This window comes from Ursus maritimus, unplaced genomic scaffold, assembly GCF_017311325.1.
Source record: "Ursus maritimus isolate PB19 unplaced genomic scaffold, ASM1731132v1 scaffold_23, whole genome shotgun sequence".
Taxonomy (NCBI): Eukaryota; Metazoa; Chordata; class Mammalia; order Carnivora; family Ursidae; genus Ursus; species Ursus maritimus.
The window spans coordinates 19143007-19159193 of record NW_024424786.1 but is presented as its reverse complement, the minus strand read 5'-3'; the positions used below and the strand labels follow the sequence as shown (position 1 = coordinate 19159193).

General features: G+C 41.0%; 1 protein-coding gene across 4 annotated transcripts in view; it reads right to left on the bottom strand.

The window, feature by feature from the left end:
• TCP11L1 (t-complex 11 like 1) overlaps positions 1–16187 on the bottom strand; it is a 37218-nt gene that overhangs the window by 18202 nt on the left and 2829 nt on the right. For 3 of the 4 annotated variants that reach the window (XM_040638923.1, XM_040638925.1, XM_040638924.1), the window contains exons 2-5: positions 15086–15272; positions 5397–5529; positions 3959–4079; positions 2701–2921 (exon numbers count right to left, since the gene is read on the bottom strand). In XM_040638923.1, the coding sequence (XP_040494857.1) occupies positions 2701–2921; positions 3959–4079; positions 5397–5529; positions 15086–15248 (638 nt within the window). In that variant the 5' untranslated portion in view covers positions 15249–15272. Of the gene's footprint in view, positions 1–2700; positions 2922–3958; positions 4080–5396; positions 5530–15085; positions 15273–15376; positions 15396–16187 lie in introns of those variants that run through there. The other variant, XM_008686835.2, reaches the window with a different exon arrangement.

Genomic DNA, 16187 nt, shown 5'->3' with positions numbered 1-16187 from the left:
AGGGAGCCTGCTTCTCCCTCTCCCTCTGCAACCCTCCCCCCAGCTATGCTCTCTCTCTCTCGCTCTCAAATAAAATCTTTAAAAAAGAAAAAAAAAAAAAAGAGCTGAAAATGAAAGGAACTTTTGGAAAGCAACTTGGTAACATGCAATGAGAGTCTTAAAACTGTTCCAATCCTCTGACACAGTAATCCTATTTAAGAACTTATAGTTACGAAATAACCTAAAATACAAAAAAAAGTTTTATGTGCAAGGATGTTCATGGCAGGATTCAATAATTATATGTACTTTAACTGTCCATCTTAACAGAGTAATAGTTAACCATATCTCTGCAAATGAGTATCTTGCAGCCATTGCAAATGCTTACAGAGAGTTTAAAAAAAAAATCTAAGTTGGTTATAAAAGAGATGCTGTGGTGTTGGAACTGCCCAAGAGCTCGAATGCAATGGTGGAGACACAAACTTACACAGGGGATAAAATGATATAAAAATTAATGTACACACACACAAACACATCCAAGTAAAACTGGAAATCTAAGTGAGGTCCCTGGATTGTATCAATGTCAATGTTCTAGTTGTGATACACTATAGGTTTGTGAAATGTTAGCTTTGGGGGAAACTGGATAACGTGTACTGTATTGTTTCTTACAACTCCACATGAATATACGATTATCCCCATGACATTTTCAATTTAAAAAAAAATGAAATGATTAGGGTATAATGTTTATAGAAAGAGTCAGGCCTGCAATGCCCACCAGGAGGACTTCTTAGATTCAGCTGAACATTTTGGACTCACGAGATTACGATAAGCCCCGTGTCTGGCATCATCCAGTCACACAGATGGCCAACAAGCAGCACCGAGCATTCCTCTTCAGCAAGTTACAGTAACAGCCAAGAGCAGACAGACGTGTGGGGGCCACCTGGCTGACATATTTATGTGTGTGTGTGTGTGTGTGTGTGTGTACATATATATATGCTAATATATTCTGTAATAATTCCACGGCATGGCTTCTAGTGTCTCCACTAGGGACATGACCTGTTATAAAAGCTACTCCCCTAAAGGACATCCAAAGTGTACTGGATGTAAAGGACATCCAGTATTTTATAGTTCATTATCATGTCTTTTACTCCAGATGCAATTTACCAGTCAGAGGTCACTTTCCCCATAAGCCACGCTGCATGGTAGCATTTTGATGTGCACACCTTTATCTGTTCACAGGAAAAACAGAGCTAAGCAGTTAACCAAAAGTCAAATTCTCAGGCAGCACCATGTCAATCCTCTGTCAATAATATTAGCATAAAAATTATATAAATTTGGGGTGCCTGGCTGGCTCAGTCGGTACAGCATGCAACCCCTGATCTCAGGGTCATGGTACAATCCCCACGTTAGGTGTGCAGCCTATTTTTTTTTAAATTACATAAATTTCATCACAATTATATATGTTTAGAAATAAACACCCGGGTGCCTGAGTGGCTCAGTCCATTAGGTGTCTGCCTTTGGCTCAGGTCATGATCCCAGCATCCTGGGATCGAGTCCCACATAGGGCTCCCTGCCCCATCGGGTGCCTGCTTCTCCCTCTGCCTCTGCCTCTCTCTCTCTCATGAATAAATAAAAATCTTAAAAATAAGCACCCAAAAGACTAAAGGAAGTTAATATGAATTATATGTTAGTTAATGGGATTATATTCGTGTTAAGTTTCTTCAATGTCCTGGCTGCTTTTTGGTTTTAAGATTTTTATTTTATTTTTTAAGATTTTATTTATTTATTTGACAGAGAAAATGAGTGAGCACACAAGCAGGCTGCTGAGCAGAGAGCCCAACACGGGGCTCAATCCCAGGACCCTGGGATCCTGACCTTAGCCGAAGGCAGACGCTTAACCATCTGAGCCACCCAGGTACCCCCTTGCTCATGATTTTATTTTTAAGTAATCTCTACACCCAATATGGGGCTGGAACTCACAACCCTGAGATCAAAAGTCACACACTCTAGTTACTGAACCAGCCAGGTGCCTCTGTTTTTTGAATATATAGAATGTCCACATTCTTGGGAAACACCTGCTCAAACATTTAAGGCTAAAATGTCACGGTGTCTGGAGGCGCCTGGGTGGCTCAGCTGATTAGGCGTCTGACACTTGATTTTGGCTCAGGTCATGATCTCAGGGTCGTGAGACTGAACCCTCCTCACCCCACTCCCTCTCTTTTTTTCAAATAAATAAATCTTTAAAACAAACGAACAAAAAAACCTGGGAGATCTGTGTAAAGGGTATATGAGTGTTAACCTGCACTGTTTTTGTTTTCTTGGGGTTTTTTTACAACTTTTTTGTAAGTTTGCAATTTTTCAAAATAAAATGTTGAGGGGGGAAAAACAAAAAAAATATCAACATGATTAACAGTGATTTTGCCTTTAGATGATAAAATTATGGGTGGTTCTTTTTCCGTCTTTCTACTTTTCTATATTTTACAAAATGTTTGCTTTTTAATTTTTTTTTAACTCATGAGTATCTACCCTTGAAGTCTAAATTTGAAAAAAAGCTCTAATCAAGCCCTGCATCTGCACTCAGCAGGGAGCCTATTGGAGATGCTCTCCCTCTCCCCCTCCCCCCACTCTAAGATGAATAAATCTAGAAAGAGAAAGAGAAAGAGAAAAAGCTCTGTATTTTAAGCTCACTGCAGGAGATGAACCTTCATCTTTCAGAGAACAGACCTGAAAAGGGGAACGATCTCCTTAATGTCCTGCAGTTTCCTGACTTCCTCATCTCGAGCAGGTGCGCACAGGGTCCCCATCATGCCGATGATGAATTCCGCCAGCTTGGAAATGTCTAAGGCCCCATTCTCTGCTTCTTGCTTTATCAGGTCCAGATCCAAGACTTCTGTTATCTGGTTTCTCAGTCTAGTGTGACCAGGCAGCAAGAAAGATAAGAGAGTCTACAAAAGAGCACAGCCAAGTTTGATCAAAGTTTCTTAGACATCATTTTTTATCATATGCAAAGGAATTTACAATTACCCAAATAAGGGCTTATCAATTGTTACTGTAATACAAATGCTACTGTGAAACATATTTTAACCTCTTCCTTAACAATCTATAGAAAACATGCTTACAAATCATTTAAAGTACGCTCTATGCCCAACATGGGGCTTGAACTCACAACCCTGAGATCAAGAGTCTCATGTTGTACCGACTGAGCCAGCCAGGTGCCCCTGTTTGCAAATCATTCACACCGGCTATTTAAGTTTCCATTTAAGGTTTATGTAGCAGTCAGCCAGATACAAGATAAACTGTCAAAAGCAAGAAAAAACGTAACGTGAGCTTCTGAGCCAAGCACAGATGCCAAGTTCCACGGGGACACTTCTTCTTTGATACTACTGCTAAAGGTATTTGCAAAGAGTCTTCTACCTAATGCCTTCTCTGTCGCACAGACTGAATCACTTTTTGGCCACTATAAATTGAACACATCCACACCTATTAAAATGTTTATAAATCACCTATATTGTAAAATAACTTTTGTTTTCTTTAAATAATTCTGTTTTTAAAAATAGAAACTTTCAGGGGCAGCTGGGTGGCTCAGTCAGTTAAGCGCCCAACTCTCGGTTTCAGCTCAGGTCATGCATTCAGGGTCATTTGGGGTCGCGAGATGGAGCCCCATGTTGGGCTCCGCGCTCAGTGCAGAGTCTGCTGGAGATTCTTCCCTCCCCCCAACCCTGCTCCTGCGTGTGTACTCTCTCTCTCTAAATAAATCTTTAAATATATATATACCTTCATTTACAAAAGTAAAGCCTTCAGGTTATCATAGCTCATTTCAAATTTTTAAAAGGGCATTGAGCCAAAAATAGTCTCAATCAACATTTCAGCAAGTACTTTAACTTATCCTTCAATTTCTTTCAAGTCTTCTGGTGCAGTAACACAGAGAGGCTGAATACGCCTAACACACCAGAAAAGCACCACAATTTGTTCTTTGCCTCACCTCTTTGATTTCTCCAACAAGCTTGATGGCATGGTCATATGTCGGGGGGTCTTCACTTAGCTGGACACTCAAGCAATCCCAAAAAGCTTTATGTACAATCTCCTTTACTCTCTTCTCCAAACTGGAAACAAATGAAAAAAGAAAAAAACAAATAAAATATTTGAGCTTCAAATCATTTTCAAAAGCACAAATTCTACAGGTTGAGGGTGAGAAATTTTAAAAATAATCTGGATGAAGGAAAGATTTCCTGGATATACTTAAATCAAGTACACGCCTTATTTTAAGTTTAGTGGTTTATTTCAATAAAGACCTTACTGGACAGAATAATTTTCAACTCACTTGACAGATTACATTGGGCCAATCAATAGCAGGTAACAGTGCCATATGATAAAAAGCATACTGAAGTGTTCAGAGCTGCTGTCTTCATTTTCCCTGATACCAGCACGTTTCTTAAGATATTTATGATTAAGTAGTTTAAGATAACAACTCAGCATGTATATAGGCTGAAGGACTTTATTTCCATTTTAGAAAATATCCTATTCCTATGAGATCTATGAGACACTTGCTCAATTAGGTACCAAACTGTAACAACTAACATATAACATCTCATTAAAACCAGTCTTTAGGGGCGCCTGGCTGGCTCGGTCGGTAGAGCATCATATCGGGGTTAGGAGTTTGAGCCTTTGGAGATTACTTACAAATAAAATCTTTAAGAAAAAAAGTCTATATATTTTTATATATAGACTTTATATTGTGAGAGCAAAACAAGTGATTCTTCATTTATAATGTGAAAAAGTACTATCTTTGCAGAACACGGAAGAAATGTCTGTAAAGTCACAGAAGGCTCATGTGGGCGACACGACACAGCTTGGCAGCCCAGCAGCCATTCCTCCTCCTAGGCTAACAGACTCCCAGTGTTTATCACGGCACTTTGACAATTATAATGGCAATGAGTTTTCTTTCTTATGACATCTTAAAAGGTACACCTTACAATCAAGAGTTTTAGATTCAATATGATATGGACAGAGAAAATAACGCATAATCCTTATCTTTGTAGAGTTTACAATCTGGTGAAGAACACAGTAAACCAACAACCACAGCACAATGTGATAGATACAAGAAATGAATGAAACAATACAACGAAAACACAGATAGGACAGCTAAGTCCTAGGCAACAGGGGGAAGCTGACATGAAAGATGTCCACAGGAGATTTCCTAGACCTTTCATTTATGATCAGTGGTCCTGGGATCCATGTCCAAACACTAGTGATTCCAAGTATAAAAGTATTGTGATTTTTTTTTTTTTTTTTTTTTTTTAGCAACAGCATACAAAAGGAAAAAATACATTTGAATATACTGACATCAAGGGGAGAAGACCTTTCCAGAACTGGTAAATGGCAGAGTTCCGCTAAACAAGGTAACTCAGTAACAGCCTTACCTGTCTTCTGGTAATTCAACCGGTTTAATCCGAAAGTCTCCATTTACTACAATTTCATGGGCTAGAGCCATGTTAGTGACTCCTTTCGCTGTCTCTAGAAGTTCTTCTACTGTCACAAATCGAGGAGGACTAGCTGTAACAAAACCCAGTGTAAGAGATGTGCTTCTCTAGATTACAATTTCTATGACAGTGAGCAGAAGGGAGTGGTTCTGGGAGCAGTGAGCAGAAGGGAGCTGGTAATTTTGGTTATGCCTCTATTTATGAAAATACTCTGGCAATTTCAAACAACAGAATTTCACCCATTTCATTTTTCTTTTAACCTAGAGTCCTAAAAACAGAGACCACTTCCAACATTCAAAGTATTTGTTTTTGTTTTTTTTGAGGCTGGTCAGTGGAAATGATTAAATTAAACTGAGACTTAGGCAAACTTAAGTCACAGACTATCAAATTTTCCAAGAAGTGGAGGGTTGTTTCCTAATCTCTTTGCTTTCTGTCTATCCTAAATTTAAGAAAGGAGACCCCCAATTTAGAATTTCCTCATTTGTTCCCATTAGCAGTTGACATTTCACGCCACCACTAACACTGTGCCAGGAATGAATCTCCCCAAATTAAAATTTCATCAAGTAGTTTAGGGCAGCAGGTGCTCTTCAAAAAACTCTAAAGCTACTACCCTGTATATGACACCACAACTGTTTTGAAACCATAAGTTGAAAAGCACTGACCTAGAAGATGATTAAAAGGATATATTAATTCTATGTGATGGGGAAAAGATCTAGGCTTAAAACGAGATAAGTAATTGTCACTGGTTTGCACGGGGTTTAATGGTTATAAAGATCGTCTTAGGTTAGCCAAAAATTATTTACCTTCCACTTATTTTTTTCTTTTGCTCACCAAAAAAAAAAAAAAAAGAACCAAATCTAAGAGCTGGTCATATCCTGTCTGGTAAAAAATCTTTATTCAGTCACATAAGGGGAAGTTGGGAACACTCGACAAAAATTCTTCTCAGTGTTTCCACAGAATATTAAAAAAAATTCTCAGTATTATTAAGATGCCAATCTCTGCCAAATTGATCTATTGATAAAATGCAATCCCAGTAAAAATCCCAGCAAGCTTTTTTGTTGAAAATGCCAAACTGATTCTAAAATTTACATGGAAATGCACAGGACCTAGAGAAATGAAAACTATTGTGGAAAACGAACGAAGTTGGAAGACTTACACTAACTGATTCCAAGGGCTACTTTAAAGCTACAACAATCAAGACAGTGTATTTTTGGCATGAAGACAGATCTAGAGGATCAAGTGAACAGAAGGGAGGACCCAGAAACAGACTGATACACACATACGTACATACACATGCATGTGGTCAGTGAGGCAAGATTAGTTTAAGTGGTGCTGGAACAAGTGGTTCTCTGTATAGAAAATGACCCTCAAGCCTTACCTCACATAAGCAAAAAGGAACTCAAAATGGACCACAGACCTAAATATAAGAGCTAAAACTATAAAACCCCTACAAGAAAAGACAGGTGAAATCTTTATCTTGAATTAGGTAAAATTTCTTGAAGATACAAAAAACTCAACATAAGAGAATAAAAATTGATAAATTGTGATTTACCAAAATTTAAAACGTCTATTCTGTGGAAGACTCCTATCAAGAAAATGAAAAGGCACGCCAGATGGGACAGAATATATGCAAAACATGTAGGTGATAAAGGACTTGTATCCAGAATACAGAAAGAACTCTTGTAACTTAAAAATAGACGACAACCAGTAAAAAATAGGCAAAGATCTGACCAGACATCTCTCCAAGTAGATCCACAAGTGGCCAGTAGGCCACAAACAGCTGCTCAGCGTCATTCATCATCAGGGTGAGATAACAGAAAATACGTATATTGGTCTCTGCCCCTGGTTCCTGACACAAGACTCCTAAAATCCTTCTAATTTCCTAAGTGATAAGAACACTAGGAGCATCTCGTTTTAATATTTGGGTTTTGACCCCTTCACTGACACCGGGCTCCTAAACCCCTTGTTAATTCCTAAGTGCTAAGCACAAGCAGCATGTTTTGCTCTGATGAGGTGACTCTGAATGAGCTCCTGGCTGGCTTCTGGATAGGGGCTGGTCACCAGAAAGACCAAGCCATGATTAAAAGGCTGGAATTTTCAGAGAGGGTAGAAGGGCTGAGAACGGAGTTAATAATTGATCATGCCTATATGAGGAAGCCTCCATAAAGTCCCAATAGTAGGGGGTTCAGAGAGCTTCCAGGTTGTCCAACACAGCCACACTGGGAGGGTGATGCACCCCAACTCCATAGGGACAGAAGCTCCTGCACTTAGGACCCTCCCAAACCACCCCATGTATCTAGCTGGTTTTAATAAACCGGTAAACAATAAGCTCTTCATCTACCAGTTTTATAAGCCAGTAAACAGTGTTGCCCTGAGTTCTATGAGCTACTCTAGCAAATTAATAGAATCCATAGAGGTGTCGTTGGAATCTCCAATCTATAGCTGATTGGTCAGAAGCACAGGTGACAACTTAGACTTGTGACTAGTGTCCAAAGCAGAGGGATTGGGGGGGGGGTATTCCTGTGGGACTAAGCCCTTCACCTGTAAGATCTGATGTTATCTCTGGGTAAATAGTGTCAGAATTTAGTTGAAGTGTAAGGCACCCAGCTGGTGTCACAGAAAATTGCTTGGTGGGGGGAAGGGGGGTAAAACCCCACACATTTGGTAACAAGAAGTGATATACTCTGTGTGCTTAGTAGAAGAGACACCCAGGAAAAAAATACAGGAGGAAGGACTGGGTTTTGCCCCACGCAGATAGAACACTGTAGGTTTTTCCTTTTAGAATCAGGGAAATGGGGGCGCCTGGGTGGCTCCGTAGTTAAGCGTCTGCCTTCAGCTCAGGTCATGATCCCAGGGTCCTGGGATCGAGCCCCGCGTCAGGCTCCCTGCTCAGTGGGAACTCTGCTTCTCCCTCTCCCACTCCCCCTGCTGGTGTTCCCTCTCTCGCTGTGTCTCTCTCTGTCCAATAAATAAATAAAATCTTTAAAAAAAAATTTTTTTGGCAAACCAAATTCAACAATACATTAAATGGGTCATACGCTATGATCAAATGGTGGGAAAGATTCACTGTCCAGGGGCATGGGAATTCAGGGAGGTGATGAAAATGTTCTAGCAGCTCATAATTGTGGCAGTAGTGACACAACTGTAAATGCATTCGCCAAAACTCAAATACATACTTAAAAGTCAAATTATTATGTAGAAATTACCTCAATAAAGTTGATTAAAAATTCAAAGGCACTAAGCAGGAATTTGCTATATGCATACTGATTATTAAATTTATTCAAGCTAATGTTTTCTGTTGCCATTTATCAGAAAATGGAACTTCCATTGTGGTATATCAACAACAAGCATCAGAAGTTATTAAATTTCATATTATCTTAAGATGTTACTTAAGTAATCACTATACCCAATATGGGGCCTGAACCCACAGCCCCGAGATCAAGAGCCGCACGCTCTACCGACTGAGCCAGCCCGGCGCGCCAAGTTTTTATCTCTTAGAGATTCAGGATCGTCACCAGGGCTTCCAAGTTCTGTTTTAACCCTCGTTTTGCAAAACTCTTCAAATGTCTAATCATCTTAAACTTATGAAAATAACAGAAACACAACAAGTTTTCACATAAATTTACCATTTTTCAACAACTTAGGGCATTTGGGTGATGAGAAATAGTCACAGTTCACATGCTACCTAGTCATGAAACACAATGGACAGAGCATGTCAGGAAGAAATTCAGCTCCCTCTAATCAAGACTCTTGAATGTGACCTTGAACAAGTTATTTGAATCTTCCAGGGCCAGGGGTGCCTGGCCGGCTCAGTCAGTTAAGCGTCTGACTCTCGGTTTCAGCTCAGGTAGTGATCGTGGGGTCGTGCAGTCGAGCCGGCTAGGAGCCCCACACTCGGCAGGTAGTCCGCTTGGGATTCTCTCTCTCCATCTCCCTCCGCCCCTAAATCTTTAAATCTTCCAGGGCCATTATTTCTTAATATGCAAAAAGAAGATAACCGAAGGAATGTTCTATGAAAGAGGAGACTCTTCCAAATTACAGGTTAAAAGTATTCTCAGGGTTTTGGGCACACTTGGGACAAAACAGTTTGTACCAAGTGCTGAGAACATCAGACACCCGCTTACAGGAGCTGTCCAACTTAGAGAGTACTTAAAACCAAACTTATTAATGAAGAGTACCTGATCAAAGACAGAAAAGCTCCAATTCTAAGACACGATCAGAATACATTACAGATCTACACACAGGAATTGTTCATGGCATACTAATTACAGGGGTGTGGGGTGGGACTATTTTGTGTTTCAGAATTCCCAAATGGCAAATGTCACCCCAAACTACTATAGACCGAGTACAGAGAAAGCAAGGGAAAAGTTTACCCACAGAACTTACTGCACTGTGTAGAAATTGCTTGTTATTTTGTCTTCCTCACTAGACGGTGAGCTCCATGAGCAAAGAGACCAAGTGGGCCTGCTGGCTCACTGCTGGATTCCTGGTACCCAGAAGGAGCTTAATAAATATTGACTGACTGACTCAACACGGAGACACCATAATTCAAAGTCTAGTCATGAGCTTTAAAAATGTAAGAACTTAGGGGTGCCTGGCTGACTCAGTTGGAAGAGCTTGTGACTCAATCTCAGGGGTTGTGAGTTCAAGCCTCACACGGAGTGTGGAGATTACTTAAATAAATAAATAAACTTAAAAAAAAAAAACACAACTTAGTGTCATCCATTTATCTAAGGATGCCTGGGATCTACTAATTAAACTCACAGGGGCACCGGCTGCCTCAGTCGGTAGAGCACACGGATTCTTATCTCGGGGTTGTAAATTCAAGCCCCATGCTGGGTGTAGGGATTACTTAAAAATAAAATCTTTAGGGGCTCCTGAGTAGCGCAATGAGTTGAGCGTCTGACTCTTGGTTTCGGCTCAAGTCATGATCTCGGGGTTGTGAGATCGAGCCCTGCATTGGGCTCTGTGCTCAGCATGGAGTCTGCTTAAGATTCTCTCTCCCTTCCCCCCCCCACCAGCACCCCTCCCGTCCCCTCCCCTGTGTCACGCCCACACGCACATGTGTGCCTTCTCTCACTCTCCCTCTAAAACAAATCTTTAAAAAAAATAAATAAAAATAAATTTTTTTTTAGAAATGTAAGAACTTGGTGTCATCCATTTATCTAAGGATGACAGAGATCTACTAATTAAACTCACAAAGACCTGATTTAATAAACCAAAATGCTAAATGGAAAATATTAACTGGAATAACAATTGGTGTTTTTCATCTGAATACAGCATCTTTCACTGGTCAACAGGTGATTAAACACCAGAACAGAAGATCCTTTGTGAGCAGAGAAGCAGATGGAAGTAGAGAATCTCAGAGGAGACATTAAGTTACAGTTTGATCCTTACCTACTCTGAGGAGCTCTCTGTTTAAAGAACAGATCACCTCTTAGAATCAAATCACCACCTCAGATTAGTGTCAACCAATTCTCACGAGCCAGCCATTTTTTTCTTTTTCAATATTCTCTATCAGTTACTAAAGGTTCTGCACCCAAATTCCAATGTGTGCGGGGGCAAGCCGTGGTCAGACACCCGCCGGGGGACTCACAATTCCACTTAATTTTGACACTATCTACCTGCAGGTAGCATCGGATCCCACAGGTTAGGGCTGGGTTCTACAAAACTGCCCCAGTCGCAAGTCCACATTGTCGCCTGTGCTACAGATCAGAGGTTCCAAAGACTCCCTCCTCTTGTTTGATTAACTTGCTACAGCAGCTCACAGAACTGAGAAACATTTCACTTACCAGATCCCTGGTTTAGTATAAGAGGATGTAACTTAGGAGCAGCCGGACGAAGAGACACAGGGGGCAAGGTACGGGGAAAGGGCACGGAGCCCCCGTGCTCGGAGCACCCCCCTCTCCCAGCACCACCACGTGTTCGCCAACCCGGAAGCTCTCCAAACACAGTCCTCTTGGGTTTGTATGGCTTCATTATATAGGCATGACTGATTAAATCACTGGCCATTGGCGGGGCGCCTGGGTGGCTCAGTCAGGTAAGCAGCCAACTCTTGATTTCAGCTCAGATCATGATCTCAGGGTCCTAGGATTGAACCCCAGGTCCGGTTCCTTGCTTGGTGGGGCCTCTGCTTGAGGATTCTCTCTCTCCGCCTCTCCCCCCACATGCCCAGGCATGCTCTCTCCCTCTATCAAATCTTAAAAAACAAAAAATCTCACTGGCCATTGGCAATTGATTCAAACTCCAGCCCCTCTCCCCACTGTGGTGGTTGGGGAATGGGACTGAAAGTTCCAACTCTCTAATCACATGACTGGGTCCCCTGGCAACCAGCCCCCATCCTCAGGTGACCTAAGTGCTTTCCCAAAGTCCTCATTAACATAACAAAAGACACCTTTCTGGCGTTCAACACTTAGGAAATTCCGAAGAAGCTCTTTGCCAGGAACTGGACAAAAAAACAAATAGATTTCTTTATAAATCACAATATCACAGTTACCAATAGCAATTCTGCCCATAAATTATTACTCTATCGTAATTTGCAAGGTTAAAGGTTATCTTTTTGCTATTTACATTTTAATTTGTAGAATTCCAGAAGTGATTTTAGAGTTACTATAAACTCAAATGTCTGCAGTTAATTTCGTATTTTATAAATTCTTACTTATGATCTGTGTGATCAGTGCTGCTTCCTGATGCGGTAGGCCCCAGACTATGCGGTCTGAGCTTTACCACAGAGGCTCACAGCCCTGTGCCTACTTATTACTATAAGGAGAAAGAGCAAGGAAGCCAGAGGAATATTTTAGGGCACTGATTTTATATCTCGTTTTGGTATAGACTTCTCAAAGAATTTAATGAAATCTTCCATGACTTTCTTCCTAAAAAAATACATATGCACACAAATGTTGATATACTTTTCTAGCTGTTCCTAGGACCCCCTAACACTTAATCATGGGTCCCAGCTTAAGTACTCTTGCCTTACGGACATAACTACATAGTCTCAGATAATATAGTCTAGTGTTAGCTTGACATTAATTTGGAGTCATGCCATTAGACTGACAGGATGCCAAAGGCAAGGCCATCAAAGAATGACTAAAGATCTATACCAATGGTCCTCCTTTATCAGAAACTGTAGGTGATAAAACCATCATGTAAACCATATACATCCAAATTACAGCAATCAGTCCTGGTATCTTTATTTTTCTTTAAGATTTTATTTATTTGACAGAGAGAGAGACAGCCAGTGAGAGAGGGAACACAAGCAGGGGGAGTGGGAGAGGAAGAAGCAGGCTCCCAGCAGAGCAGGGAGCCCGATGCGGGGCTCCATCCCAGGACCCTGGGGTCATGCCCGGAGCCAAAGGCAGACGCTTAATGACTAAGCCACCCAGGCACCCAGTCCTGGTATCTTTAAATGCAACAGATGACATGCCAGTAGTATTAATAATTAATATTTATTGAGCATTTATTAGGTGCCAAGCATTATTCTAAATGCTTTATATGAATTCGTTTAATCTTTACAACCATCCTAAGAGATAAGTGTATTTTCCTCATTTTAAAAATGAGGAAACAGGGGCGTCTGGGTAGCGCAGCGGTTAAGCATCTGCCTTCGGCTCAGGGCGTGATCCCAGCGTTCTGGGTTCGAGCCCCACATCAGGCTCCTCCACTAAGAGTCTGCTTCTTCCTCTCCCACTCCCCCTGCTTGTGTTCCCTCTCGCGCTGGCTGTCTCTCTCTGTCAAATAAATAAATAAAATCTTTAAAAAATAAAAAATAAAAAAATAAATAAAAATTAAAAAAAATAAAAATGAGGAAACAGGGGCTCCTAGCTGGCTCAAGTCAGTAGAGCATGTGACTCGATCTCAGGGTTGTGAGTTCAAGCCCCACACTGGGCAGGGAGCCTACTTTAAAAAAAATAAAAATAAGAAAAAATAGGGGTGCCTGGCTGTCCCAGTCAGGAGAGCATGAGACTCTTAATCTCAGGGTTGTGAATTCGAACACCACGTTGGGTACAGAGATTACGTAAAAATAAAATCTTAAAAAATAAATAAAAACAAGAAAACAGAAGCTTCCTTACTATATGTATTTGAGACCAAAATGACCAAGGTCATATTTGCTTACAGTGAGGTCTTTGTACTCTTTGGGTGCTGGGAGAACCTAACTTTTTTCTGCAAAAATATTTTTTTTCTGTATGGCCTAACACATGCATAATAGACTTATCAACAGCATGTTTCCCTGAACCTATTGGTATATCTATCAAAATGTATGTGATACTAGGGGGCGCCTGGGTGGCACAGCGGTTAAGCGTCTGCCTTCGGCTCAGGGCGTGATCCCGGCATTATGGGATCAAGCCCCACATCAGGCTCCTCCGCTATGAGCCTGCTTCTTCCTCTCCCACTCCCCCTGCTTGTGTTCCCTCTCTCGCTGGCTGTCTCTCTCTCTGTCGAATAAATAAATAAAATCTTAAAAAAAAAAATGTATGTGATACTAAACCACAATAATATGGGGCCCATAATGTTTGCTAGAAGAATACTATGTTGAGGGGCGCCTGGCTGGCTCAGTCAGTAAAGCATGCAACTCTTGCTCTCGGAGTTGTGAGTTCAAGCCCCCATTGAGCGTAAAGCTTCCTTAATTTAAAAAAAAAAAAAGAATACTGTGGGGACTAATAAATTATCTGGGATGGGCTTTGATCATTGAAAGAAACATGCCTGAAACCCCAAAAATGTTCATATTTCTTTCAAATAAGAAGAACTACTGATCATCTACACGTTAAAGAGATAACATCAGCACTGACATTCTTAGACTGTGACACTCCCTCTTAAAACTTTCATTTTTGGACTCACTTCAAAAAGCTTAAGTATTCTTAATAAAAGACATGAGTTGGGGCGACTGCTGGGAATACTTGCGGAAATTACCCCTCTTTCATCCGTGAGGCCCGCTCCCTGCCAGGGATCTGACATGACTTCACCACACATTCAGCAAACTGAATCCCCTCAACCTCGTGGGAACTAACCCCTCAGGCAATGAAGTTAGGGTGTGGTGACCACACTCACATTCAGAACCTATTTCTTTTTTAACCTGCACAAGCACAGTCCTGGCTGGAACCTGCCTCAGACTTTACAGATGCTTTTTAAATTAAAGCTACAATTTGCACTCCACCCTGTTTCTCAGAGCACTTCAGAGAGAGTGGAATGCCATAGAGACTGTAGGAAGACAGGAATATTCTGGACATGATCCTAAAATTTTAATTTCTCAAGCAATCGAAACCCCACAAGTGGGGGCACCTGGGGGGCTCGGTCATGATCTCTGGGTCCTGGGATGGAGCCCGCAGGGCTTCCTGCTCAGCAGGGAATCTGCTTCTCTCTCTCCTTCTCTTTCCCTCTGCCCCTCCCCACCTCGAGTTTTCTCTCTCTCTTAAATAAATAAATCAAATCTTAAAAAAAAAAAAAAAAGGAAAAAAGAAAACCCACAAGTGACTAGGCTGCCAGTTGAGAAACTTGCTGTTCTTAAATACTAGTTATTGGCGATGTTATCCTATTATTAGAACCCAGCTCAGGGCCACAAGTACAAGGCAGCCTAATCAAAATATCATCTGAAGACAATGATAATATGGCTTCTAACCAAAGTCAAATTTGCTTACAATGAGGTCTCTGCACTCTCTGGGTGCTGGGAGAGCCCGACTTCATTGTTTTCTGCAGAGCTGCATCAGAACCTTCCACAGCATCTTCAAGGTCTTGCTCAGAATCATCCGATTTTGATTTTCCTGCTTCATTTATATTGGGCTTGTCAGGGTTTTCAGACATTCTCAATTAAGTTTATTCACTTTCCTAGGAAAGAAAAAAAAAAAAAGTGAACCAAATGTTCTGGCTCTGTCGCTAACTAGCAGCATGACTCTGGGCAAACCATTCTCTTTGGGTTTCAATTTTCTCACCTGTAAAAATGAATGGGCTTGCGAAGATCTTATCCAGCTATCATATTCTACCTCAATGATTAAACAGATACCTGTAAAATAACGCTGGTGATTTATCAAATTTATGGACCTGGACCTCAGATAGAGAGTGACGAGTTTGAATATTTTTGTACCACTCCTAAGTACCATGTCAAAAGAAAACAGGACCGTACATTGTTGGAAGATAATACTATCAACTGCCTGCCTCCATTTTAATCTAGGAGTGATTCAGTTCTTCAATTCTTTACTTTCGTTCCTGAGAGCCGATATGAAAAGTCTTCGGAAATCATGCTTTTAACTTCTGCTTCCACACACTGGGCTGAGGAGCTGGTTCTCTGATTGTGTGGTGTGGATAACTAGGGATGACACATAGAAAGTAGAATCTTCCAAAGCATGTAAGAATATGTGGGGCAAATATTTTTATTTTTATTTTTATTTTTTTTTAAAGATTTTATTTATTTATTCGACAGAGATAGAGACAGCCAGCGAGAGAGGGAACACAAGCAGGGGGAGTGGGAGAGGAAGAAGCAGGCTCATAGCAGAAGAGCCTGATGTGGGGCTCGATCCCAGATCGCTGGGATCACGCCCTGAGCCGAAGGCAGACGCTGTGCCACCCAGGCGCCCCGGGGCAAATATTTTTATTAACTTCTTGCCAGTCAGCAGGAAAAGATGGTAAGGAGGAAGTTGCAAACAACCACAATGTATGGGGTTGGGTGCGGTTTTAATTTTTTAAGTTGCTGGTTAGAACAGGAATACTACTACTTGGGCCAGTTAAGAAAAAAAAAAAAAAAAA